We start from the raw sequence: 13,027 nt of genomic DNA on the forward strand, positions 1-13,027 counted from the left end.
ATAAATTTATACATACATCCATTGTATGTCTCAAACAATGGAAAATCCCGACTGGAATAGTGACTGTATTATGGAAAGGATAGATCGCTACTCACCATATAACAGAGACGTTGAGTCACAGACAGTCATAACAAATAGACTACTAAACATGTAAGCTCTTGGCCAGAATCCTTCTTATGAAATAGACAACACGCACACGCACACACACACACACACACACACACACACACACACACACACACACCATGGGTCTTCAGAGCTGAGATGAAAAGATTCCTTGCAGCATAGTTTTTCGTACTTTGTGCATGAGCTCATCGCAGTTATTTAGAGCCTCTTGCTATGTTTCGGACTGGTGTCTATCAAATGTGACAAAACTTTTGATGTTCATATTATATTCTCGATCAGTGCATAATTTAATACACAATGGGATCACTATCACTTTCATATAATACTATAGTGCCTAGTATCAAACATGCATGTACAGTCTACATTACAAACTTACAGAACTTGAGTGAATTCAGAAGGTAACAGACCAATGGTTGTCAGAGTTAAATCAGTGTTAGTTTACGTAATTCAAAAAACATATTAAAAATCAGTGTTAACTATGTATGAAACAGAACTGAAATGTCTATTTTCAGTTAACAGAGAAAGAAAACTGAAGTGGGCTGCCACAAATGTTAACAAAAAGAAGGGGACCAATCTCTGGATTCATGAATTTTCAAAATGGCCCTCCAGCATGAAAAATGGGAAGATGGAAAAAAGAGAAAGTTAAATGCAGAGATAGGCGCTGGACAGATGTAAAATTTATTCTAAGCAGTGCTTTAAGGAGAAAAAAGTGGACGTAACAGACTAACAGTTTACAACAGTTAAATTTTCTATTGTCTATACATCCTCAACTGTTCAAACTTTGCTCATGGAAGATCAATTGTTGTTTCAAACAATTATTTCTCCACATTGTTATGTATCGCTCACGATCTGTGTCGTAAAAGCCAGAAAAGTATTCACTGCATGAAAATATGACAGACAATTGATGAAAACAGTTCTTAATAGTACAGTAAAAGTCAAATGATATTGGGCTTCCCGACTGTTTTGAACAACATAATGTAAAAACCAATTATGTCATAGAAGAGAAACAAATGAAAAAGATTAACAGTATTTTTGCATGCCAACACGTACCATGGAATCCATCACATTCACCAGAAATCTGTCTGCTGACATTGCGTATGTTCTCAATATGTGTTGACTTGTGCAAAGGGGTGCCTTTCAAATGCCGGAACTTTGATACACGGCCTGAAAAAGGAAACATACAGAGCACAAACTATTAACATAATTCACATAATAAATTTTATAAACATTTGCTGGGTTACTGTAGCTTTTCAGAACATACAAATAAGCTATTTTCTTCAGTTTTACCAGTGAAATACATTAAAAGTGCCAAAGGACAATATTGGAAGCCATAAAAGACATATAAACAGTAATATTAGCCATAAAAGACATATAAAAAGTAATATCAGTTGTTCACTTCAATACCGTATGCTGAGAACTTGCAGGTGATGTAGGATGGTAATACAGAGTGCCATATTGGTATGCAAGGTTTAACAAAACAGAATCTAGAGTGATCACATTACTAAAGGACCAAATTGTGATGGCACATTAATGTATGATTTCTTGACCTTGAACTGTCTTTACACTGGTAAGTTATCAGAAATGATCAACTCTTTAATAATGACCTAAATTACAGATATGATCTGCCACTAAGACAAAAAATGTTATTTATATACAAGGACTGACACATTTAAAAAAAATGAAAGTTATGTTACAAATTCATGTCCTTACAAAATTAATCAATTAGTGATGATATACTGAAGGTGTCTCTGTAAATTAATTGCCCATAAATGAATCACTAATTAGGCATACTCTAAAGTAAAGTTGAAATGAGTTTGTAAGGTCGCGATCAATATTAAGTCTGAAAGTCTGACATGCAAGGGGAATTAATGACAGCAGAATTACATACCTGCACAATAACAGTCTACATAACATCTAATGCAGACTTCAACTTCATTAATCCTAGGCAATTCAACTCTAAGATTATCAAGATTGTATTGGGAAATTTCAACAGCAGAAGCACAAGCTGAGGCTATGAAACTACAGACAAGAATGGTGAAGAGCTGAAAAACTGGGTGGAAAAGGAAAGCATTAAACTCAAACACTATCCAAAGTTGAGCAATCTTTTCCATGTGGAGTGCTGTAACTGGTTGAATATTTTCATTAGTTCACAAGCAGCTTAACATGAGGTAAAAAAAGCTGAGGAACCAACACCAAAAATACGGCACAATTCTAATAACACGGGCAACAGTTATAATTATCAACCTAGAACAAGTTGCCTGTAAACAACAATTTAACTTCAGATATTTGTGCTGGGAAAGTTTCTCAAAAGAAATGGACAATGAAGTTGCAAAATGTTAAGTGACTCCAAAATTGTATAGGCTTTCATATTTATAGAGGAAAAAATCTCTCGAAAGAACATACCTTGTGTGTGCAGAACACAATATATATCCACCTCAATCAACACAGACTACTTAAGACTTTCAAGGTAAATATGAAAGAGACCCACTTTCTGAAGACACCATTCAAACAGGTGAAGAACTGAGGAAATATACAGCAGAATGCAGAAGGGAAATATTGATCAAATATTTTAGCTGATACAGATATGATTAAAAACAGTATATGGGCATGGAAACTAATTGAAAAATTTAACAATGGTCCTAAAAAACCACCAGAGCAATTCGCCTTAGTAACGCCACATGAAATGGCTCACCAACTATTTCAGAATGTTGAACAAAACTTAATAGTCAAAAGGAGCAGCATATTTGTGTGTGTCCTGTGCACAATGAGCTGAGGAATTATTGGGGAGACAATTATTGAGGATAAAAACACCTGTCAGACGACTTCCCATACTTCCATAACCTTGTCTTCAGATTCAAGAATGAGTAGTATTCTCCTGTTATAGCTTGTCTTTTACATACATAATGTTTTAGCACAAAGCCATGGCAGTTCCATAAAGGCACACAGTGTCACCTCACTACCTGATGGTTGAATCTTCACCTTTTGCAGGTGGTTGTAAATTCACCTGTTTTCATGCTTGCTTTGTTCCTTTGTCTCATAGTCAGGTGAAACCCAATATTCATACATGGAAAATAGGAGACTAAAGAAGTCATCTGGATTGGCTACTACCTCAGTTCAGCAGGATTTTTCATTGCGTGTGAGCAGTTTTGGAACTGGTAAGTGGCAGCTCTGTCATTTTCAAAATGTCATGCAAGATGCAGAAAACTGATCTTGAAAAGATTTAACTTTTCCCACTATCACCTCAAGTTTGATATGCCAGTCATCAAGTAACACTTCTCGTACAATTCCCAATTCTTCACAGAGAGTTTATCTGAGATTTGATTATTCAACATTTGACCTTGTTAGACCACACTGGAAATGGCTGTGCACCTAATCAGTGTGATATGATGACACATTATAACTGTACACTTCCGTGTACACAGCAGTTACTTAGCTGCAACAGCAACTTTATTTCCCTTCAAATGCAGAAGATAAAGTACTGAAAAATATTTTATCAATGCACTGTGTCATTTTGTTTTGGCTCCTCCAGCAGCATTCTACACTATTGTGGTGCAGTAATCTCAGTGTGTATCAGAACTGCTGATACACATCTGCAAATAAATATAAAAATCAATTACTTAATTTTATTTTATGTAGGTGATAATTAAAGCTTTATGACTACCCATCACAAATAACTCAGTTCGTACTGACTGTATTCAGACAGATTCAAAATGTTCCACAAATGAACGTAATACATATTATCAAATGCGTAGAATAATAACAGAGTACTTTCCTTGATGAACAGTGGATAATTCTCATCAATATTCAAACACAAGAACTGTAAAATATAATAGAAGCAGATGAAAAATGTGCACATTTATATACTTACTTTGGCTTAAAATCTCTTTTTCCAGCAAAGTTTCTCTTAGAATAATTCTGTGAAAGTCCCAAATAGTTTCAAATCTGTGAGTCACCTATTAGATAGTTTTGCACCGACAAGAACATCAGATTATTACTAAGTAACAACACAGACACAAATGCAGAAATATGTGATTTAGGTATTTTCATATTAATTAATTTGAAAGGGACAGCAGAGTTGTACTGAGTATACAAATATTGTCAAAAGCTGTGGAGCATGCAGTGTAGTGCAGCAGTTAACATTGCTGCCTGGCGTACTGCAGGTTGCCACTTAAAATCTGACCTCCTGCTATTATTTGTTATTTAGTACTTGTAATTTCGTTATCAGGATAACACCGTTATCAGAAGAAAGAAAACTGGTGTTCTACAGATAGGAGCGTGGAATGTTAGATCCCTTAATCCGGCAGGTTGGTTAGAAAATTTAAAAACGGAAATGTATATGTTAATTTTAGATATAGTGGGAATTAGTGAAATTCGGATGACTTCTGGTCAGGTGAATACAGAGTTATAAACACAAAATCAAATGGGGGGAATGCAGGAATAGGTCTAACAATGAATAAAAAATTGGAGCATTGATAAGCTAGTGCGAACAGCATAGTGTATGCATTATTGTAGCAAGATAGATGTGAAGCTCACACCTACCATAGTAGTACAAGTTTACATGCCAACTAGCTCCGCAGATGGTGAAGAGACTGAAGGTATGCAAGATGTGATGAAAGAAATTATTCAGATAGTTAAGGAAGACAAAAGTTAATAGTCACTGATAGTAGGGAAATGAAGAGAGGGGAAAGTAATAGGTGAATATGGAATGGGGGTAGGGAATGAAAGAGGAAGCCGCCTGGTAGAATTTTGCACAGAGCATAACGTAATCACACCTAACACTTGGTTTTAGAATAATGAAAAAAGGTTGTATACATGGAAGAGGCATGGAGACACTGGAAGGTTTCACACAGATTTATATAATGGTAAGACAGAGATTTAGGAACCACGTTTTAAATTGTAAGCAATTTCCACAGGCATATGTGGACTCTGACCACAATCTATCGGTTAGCAACTATAGATTAAAACTGAAGAAACTGCAAAAACGTGGGAATTTAAGGAGATGGAACCTGGATAAACTGAGAGAACTAGTGGTTGCAGAGGTTTTCAGAGAGAGCATTGTGGAATGATTGACACGAACAGGGGAATGAAATACAGTTGAAAAAGAATGGGTAGCTTTGAGAGATGAAATATTGATGGCAGCAGAAGATCAAGTAGGTAAAAAGATGAGGACTAATAGAAATCCTTGGGTAACAGAAGAGATATTGAATTTAATTGATGAAAGGAAAAAACATAAAAAAGCAGTAAATGAAGCAGGTGCAAACAATACAAACGTCTCAAAAATGAGATTGCCAGGAAGTGCAAAGTGGCTAAGCAAGGATGGCTAGAGGACAAATGTAAGGATATAGAGGCATATATCACTAGGTGTAAGATAGATACTGCCTATAGGAAAATTAAAGATATCTTTGGAAAAAAGAGAACCGTTTGTATAAATATCAAGAGTTGAGATGGAAAACCAGTTCTAAGCGAAGAAGGGAAAGCAGAAAGGTGGAAGGAGTATATAGAGCGCCTATACAAGGGCAATGTACTTGAGGACAACATTATGGAAATGGAAGAGGATGTAGATGATGATGAAATGGGAGATGTACTGCGTGAAGAATTTGACTGAGCACTAAAACACCTAAGTAAAACAAAAAGTCTCCAGGAATAGACACAATCCATTAGAACTACTGATAGCCTTAGGAGAGCCAGCCATAACAAAATTCTACTGTCTGGTGAGCAAGGTATATGAGATAGGTGAAATACCCTCAGACATTAAGAAGAATATAATAATTCCAATCCCAAAGAAAGTAGTTATTGACAGGTGAGAAAATTACTGAACTACCAGATTAATAAGTCATGGATGCAAAATACTAACATGAATTCTGGTCAGGTGAATGGAAACCAGGTAGAAGCTGACCTCGGGGAAGATCAGTTTGTATTCTGTAGAAATGTTGGAAAACGCAAGGCAATATTGACCCTACAACTTATCTTGGAAGACATATTAAGGAAAAGCAGAACCCATGTTTCTAGGATTTGTAGAGTTAGAGAAAGTTTTCGATAATGCTGACTGGAATATTCCCCCTTCAAATTCTGCAGGTGGCAGGGGTAAAATACAGGGAGCAAAATGCTATTTACAATTAGTACAGAAACCAGACTGCAGTTATAAAAGTCAAGGGGCATGGAAGGGAAGCAGTGGTTGGGAAGGAAGTGAGACAGTGTTGTAGCCTCCCCCCAATGAATTCAATCTGTATATTGAGCAAGCAGTAAAGGAAACAAAAGAGAAATTTGGAGCAGGAATTAAAATCCATGGAGAAGAAATAAAAGCTTTGAGGTTTGCTGATGACATTCTGATTCTGTTAGAGACAACAAAGGACCTGGAAGACAGATGAACAGAACGGATAATGTATTGAAAGGAGGATGTAAGATGAACATAAAAAAAGCAAAATGTGGATAATGGAATGTAGTCTAATTAAATCAGGTGATGCTGAGAGAATCAGATTAGGAAATGAGACGCTTAAAGTAAGAGACAAGTTTTGCTATTTGGGGAGCAAAATAACTGATGATGGTTGAAGTAGAGAGGATATAAAATGTAGACTAGCAAAAGCGTTTCTGAAGGAGAGAAGTTTGCTAACATCTAGTATAGATTTAATTGTCAGGAAGTCTTTTCTAAAAGTATTTGTATGGAGTGTAGCCATGTATGGATGTGAAATATGGATGATAAACAGTTTAGGCAAGAAGAGAATAGAAGCTTTCGAAATGTGGCGCTACAGAAGAATGCTCAAGATTAGATAGGTAGATCATGTAACCAACAAAGAGGTACTGAATAGAATTGGGGATAAGAGGAATTTGTGGCACAACTTGGCTAGAAGGGTCAGTTGGTAGGATACTTTCTGAGGCACCAAAAGATCACCAGTTTAGTATTGGAGGGAAGTGTGGAGGGTAAAAATCATAGAGCGAGACCAAGAGATGAACACACTAAGCATATTCAGAAGGATGTAGTCTGCAGTAGTTACTTGGAGATGAAGAAGCTTGCACAGGATAGAGCATCATGGAGAGCTGCATCAAACCAGTCTCCAGACTGAAGACCACAACAGCACACAATACCTGGGGTAAAGTATTAAGAGATCATTTGTTTGTATATTCTGGAATATTCCATGTCTGCATAAATACCAGCATTCTGGAATACTTGAAGTTTATATAAATAGTTGCACTCTCATTCCAGGGGGTCCCTTCTTTTCTGAGTGTGTGGTGGCATCAGTAATAAACATGCTTCCATTGCCAAGTGCTTCATGTTATCGATGACCCTTGCCTTCAGATTTGGACTTTATTGTAGTTTCAGCATGACATTATAACCAACAGAATACAATGGCGTTCTTGTGTGTGGGTGTGGGTGTATGTGTGTGTGTGTGTGGGGGGGGGGGGGGGGGGGTTTGTAGCTTAAGGCTGCTCAACAGCGATGTTATCAGTAACATTACACATATTAAAGGAAGTGTGTGTGTGGTTTGTACCTTAAGGATCTCAACAGCGAGGTTATCAGTAACTTTACATGTATTAAAGGAAATGAATGTGTATAAAATGGCTAAAATTGTCATCACACAGTGCAGAGGAAACCTATAAAATGGCAATCGTTCACTCACCCCCACCTCACTCAAGTTGACCCACCCAACCTATCTCACACCCCGTACGACAACAGAGAAAGGGTGAAAGGTGCTATATCTGGGATTAAAACACAAGAAAATGACAGCGGAGCTAAAAGGATGATACAGGGAAATGAGAATGGCTGTCCACTTATAAAAAACATGGACAAGCCAATCAGTCTGTTAACACATTAAGAACATCTCCCTAAAATTTTAGGAAAAAAAGTTTGAAAAATCACAAAACCTTAAAACTCTCACCACATTCATTTGAATGCAGATCCGTCAGCAAATCTGCCACTGTCAGCTGGTGTAAAAATGAAATACCATGTAATAAAACTTGAGGCACAGTGATCTTTAGGCCACAAACATCTCACACTGGAGGTGTTATTAGAGCAAGAAGCCATGTGTCATAGGGCTGTGGCCTATGCGAAGATGGGTCAGGAGTATCTCATCTCATCTGCATGGCTGGAAGGACGTACATCGTGGTCATGTTGCGTGCTAGACAGAGCTTATGGTCTGTCACTTCCAGCTGTTCATCTTCCCATCGACTCTTGGCTCTGTACCCCACAGCAAGACGATAAATCTGCATGGCACGGCACACTGAACTGAGGATCACATCACGCCTCCTTGGTTGCTACATCAGATCTTCTGTTCTCTGCAATGCCCTGTGCCCTGGCACACAGTAGAAAGACACCTCCTTCCCTGCCTTCGTAAGTGGAGAAGGGCATCCTGGATATCCTGCACTACTTTAGTGGCTGAATACAAGCATTGCAGAGACTGAAGGGCACAGAGAGTCAGAACAGATGAGGAATTTAGTAAGTATCGCACATCTCATCTGCTCCAGCACCCTGAAGATCATGGATAATTTATGACTGAATACAGTGAATACAGAGGTAAGCGAATATCAAGCTTGCGATTCAGGATAACAACAGAGCACCAATGGACACTCCATCTGTGAATCCAGCTACACAGTATTTGTGTTCATTTAAGATGTCAGAAAACATTGTATTAAAAGCAGAAGTGTGAGTGCAATCTCTCCTATACTCCACTAAATCTAAAATACTCTGGGCCTCTGCAGTAACGATGGTGGCAGCAGTTAAAACCCTTGATATGAGCCTGTACATGCCCCACACCCAGGGACTCCAACACAAACTTCGTGCAGATCCCAAATGTTCTCATTGCCCATGGATAATTGGTGAAGTGGTGTTCGATAGCTGGATGAGCAATGGTATAGTATGCTGGTGAATTGGGAATAGTGAGGAATGCATACACCTGATACACCAAAAGAAGCTGCAACCAGGTGGTAAGTGGTGGTTCATCACCATCAGAACAGAGACTGTGTATAGGGCTGGTCTTGCAAGTGCCCATGGCCAGCCTGATGCCCTCATGGAGTACAGTGTCAATTATCATCAGGTAATAATGCCTCGCTGACCCAAACACTGTGCACCCATAGTCCAGCCACGATCACACAAAAGCCATTTAAAACTGAACCAGAACTTGCCTGTCCACTACCCAGGACATGCGGTTAACACACTTCAATATGTTCAGTGCCTTCTGGGCCCTTGCCTTTAAGTCCTTGAGAAGTGGTGAGGTGTGGTAACCATGAAGTTTTGAGTCAAAAATAAGGCCCAGAAATCTCACTGAGTCTTTAAAAGGAAGAGTGGTGTCCCATATATGCACATAAGGCGAATTAAAAATATGAAAAGAACAATTAAAATGAATGCACACAGAAAGGAACAACTGAGTGAAGATGGGGAGATGGTCATGAAAGCCACATTGGCTTGTAGTTTACTGAGAATACTGTGTTGTATACCTTACTGATGTCAAAAAACACTCCTAAGCAATGCTTGTTATGAAGGAAAGTCTGCTGGATATCCACCACTGGCATGGTCAAGTTGTCAACAGTTGAGCAACATCTTTTGCATCCCTACTGAGAGTGGCTTAGGAGCTGCCTGGTCTCTATTAACCAACCAGATGATGGCTGACCATGACGGATCTTTCCACACAACTCATTAAGGTGATGCTCCAACAGGTACTGGGACACATTACACTCTTTCCTGTTTTGAGGAGAGAGATCAAAATTGATTCCCGTTATGAGTCAGGGAATTGGTCTGTCAGCCAAATCAAATTAAAACATTATAAGAGGATTTCCTTGGACATCGTCTGCAAGTGCTGCTGCATGCTGTACCAAATTTGGTCGTGACCAGGTGCCATATCATGAGTGTCAGACAGTGCCGGAATCAAGCTCCCACATGGGGAATGGGCAGTGGTAAGACTCAGAATTTTTGAATCTGAAATCCAAAAGCACGTCTCTACAGACACACAGCAGCAGAGGAATGCTGGATACTGGCTAGTGTTGGCAATAGTCATTGCAAAATGCTCTACCATTATCTGAGCAATGTCTCTGGGTGTTGTTTGGAGACACCCCTGTCTCAACAATGCTGACTGCCTTTACCCAAAATCCTTATGGTGGCTTCCCACACTGTTACAGAACAACTGGAATGATTGCTGGAGTCCAGGAACACTTGCCATGATCTTCTCTTGCTCTCCCCGATGACGCACCAAGCCATGGCCCTCTCTAACTGAAAGGCTGCGAGGTTTCCTGCTGTTGGGCAACACTTAAAACACCACATAGCCACACAGCTGATCTGGATTACTGAATGGCACTCAGCAGTCTGCCAAGGGATGGGTTGTGTCCTAAGATGATAGAGGACTTTGGGAAGGAGAAGAAAGCAGCATGGTAGATCACTCATGTAATGAGTTCCAACCACTTTTGGATACGGCCAGGGCATTCAGACACAGCCAGCTGGCTGAACAATGTCCCCCCGCTCTGCTGATCATCCAAGGTGGCCAAGTCCTTTCAGGGAGAGCTCTGACCGGCAGGTGAATGTGGAGTGGGAAGTGGCTCCTGGAATAAAGGTCGTCAGTGACTTCCCACTGAACAGAGGATCAGAGTCTGCAAGAGCTAGAGAGCAGAAAGAGAGGTTGATGGCTGAGAATAACCCATTAGCAGCACAGAAATGAGTGGGCATGAGACATCATGAGTGTCTCCAAAATCGGATCTAGAGGGCAAGTACAGATGAGCCCCACAATGTATGAAGGGGCATTCAAGTCCAATAGTAGGAGAAATGGTCAGAGGAGTTTTTCTGTAAGATCTGTTAGAGCCTAAGAGTCAATTGCATTTGAGGAGGTAAATATAGCCACCAGACAGTGGTCCTAAGACAGGCATGAACTTCCAACTGCGACTATTTGCAGGTCAGTAACCATGGACAGTACAAAGGAGTGGTGTGTGTGTGTGTGTGTGTGTGTGTGTGTGTGTGTGTGTGAAGAGAAAGACCCATAGCTCAGGGACATCAGACACTTTAAAAGGCATAGGGGCATTCCTCTACCTTGAGTTCAGTTCTTCTACATTTGTTATGAACCCATTAATGTTCCACTGTAGTGTGGGTGCCATCTACCATGAGTTTGTTTTGTTTTGTTTTGTTTTATGACACAAGAATGATTAGGGTCATAAGCACCCATGTCAGAACCGTAGAACACAAAAACAAAAAAAGGAGTTAAAAATGACTACACGTTAAGCCCATTCCATGGAAGGAAATACAACTAAAAACAGTGACTTTGAGAATGGTCCATAAAATACACCATAGAGAAACGGAGGTCCTGAACTCAAAGATTAAATGTCCTTCACCAAATTGCTATGATGGATAAATAATAAAATGCAGTCGACAGCCCGGGCGTCGTTCGCTAAAACAGTCAATAACTAGGACGGCAAACATATATGAGAACATACATGGTTGAAAAAAGGACATTCTGTCGGGAAATGGTGAATTGTCAAAGGTGTTGGCAATGAGCACAAAGTAGTAGGGGAGCACCACTTAAAAAACAGCAATGGGTGAAAAGACAGTGCCCACGGCGAGAGTAGGTAAGGCAAGATGGTGAGAGAGGCTTATTTCCCAGGAGCTTGTTCCCATGAAAGATGGACAAGTGGTGATGCCCAAGTGACACCACCTGCTCACAGACAGCAAACCAGAGATCATCAGAGGGAATGGAAGAAGTAACAGGCCAAGGTACAAGGACTGCAACCTTGGCAGTAGCGTCAGTGGCCTCGTTTCCTATCAGACCAACATGACCAGGAACCCACATAATCATCACAGTGGCTCCATCAAGACTGAGCAAGTGACAGATTTCCTGGACCCATTGCATTAAGGGGTGGATGGTGTACCACACACAGGGGCTCTGAAGAGCACAGTGAGAGTTTGAGCAGATGACGCAATTGAAAAGCACGTGTTGCCAGATGTACTGCATGGTCTGATAGAGCGAAGAGCTCTGCTGTAAATACTGAACATTGTTCCAAAAGCCAATACTGAAAATTATTGGTGCAAATGACAAAGGCACACCTGACACCACAGTCAGTCTGAGAGCCATCAGTGTAATCTAAGATACTATTGTGAAGTCCCAAGCAAAGGTCGTAAAACTTATGGTGACAGAGCGAAGCTGGAGTAGGGTCATTAGGACACAAATTAAGTCCAAGGTGAACACAGGATGTCTCATAAAGCCAAGATGGTGAAGGGTTCACACCCACCAGGAAAGTGGCAGGTAGTGTGAAGTTAAGCTGCCAGAGCAAGAGCCGAAAGAAAACTTCAGGAGATAACAGAAGAGGAACGTAGCCCATACTGGTGGTCAAAGGAGTCATCAAAGAAGGAGGCATAGGATGGGTGGCCAGACATGGCAGACAAATGGCATGTGTTTCTGCTGAGGAGGAAGTCGCAGTGGTATGACAGTGGTAGTTCGGCAGCTTCTGTATACAGACTCTCAACTGGGTTAGTGTAAAAGGTGCCAGTGGCCAACGGATGCCACAATGGTGCATAGTATTGAGATGGTGTAAGAAGCATAAATGTACAGATCCATAAATGAAACACTCATAGTCCAGTTTCAAATGGACGAAGGACTGGTGCAAACTGAGGACGGTGGTCCAATCCATTCCCAAGGAACTGCCGCTGAGGACATGTAGGTCATTGAGGGACAGCATACAGCAGGCAGCCACATAAAACACGTGGGAGGATCAAGAAAGTTTCCTATCACACATGAACCCCAGGAATTTTGTAGTTTCTATGAATGGAAGAGCAACAAGCTCAAGATCTAAAGTCAGTAGAAGAAACCAATTGCACCACCTTCAATTCATACAAACAGCTTTGTAATGGAAAAGCGAAAGCCATTGTTTACGCTCTTTGAGTAAAGATGATCGAAACATCACTGAAGATGAAAAGGAGAAAAGTCCATCGAGA

The 13,027-nt window shown here is 40.1% G+C and overlaps 1 protein-coding gene across 4 annotated transcripts in view; it reads right to left on the reverse strand.

Moving 5' to 3' along the window:
- The window catches only part of LOC126356335 (coronin-7), a 232,601-nt gene that overhangs the window by 112,201 nt on the left and 107,373 nt on the right, over positions 1 to 13,027 (reverse strand). For all 4 annotated transcript variants that reach the window (XM_050007318.1, XM_050007323.1, XM_050007322.1 and 1 more), the window contains one exon: positions 1,177 to 1,290. In XM_050007318.1, coding sequence (XP_049863275.1) covers positions 1,177 to 1,290 — 114 coding nt within the window. The remainder of the gene's footprint in view (positions 1 to 1,176; positions 1,291 to 13,027) is intronic.

The sequence above is a fragment of the Schistocerca gregaria genome, chromosome 3, assembly GCF_023897955.1.
Source record: "Schistocerca gregaria isolate iqSchGreg1 chromosome 3, iqSchGreg1.2, whole genome shotgun sequence".
Classification (NCBI taxonomy): domain Eukaryota; kingdom Metazoa; phylum Arthropoda; class Insecta; order Orthoptera; family Acrididae; genus Schistocerca; species Schistocerca gregaria.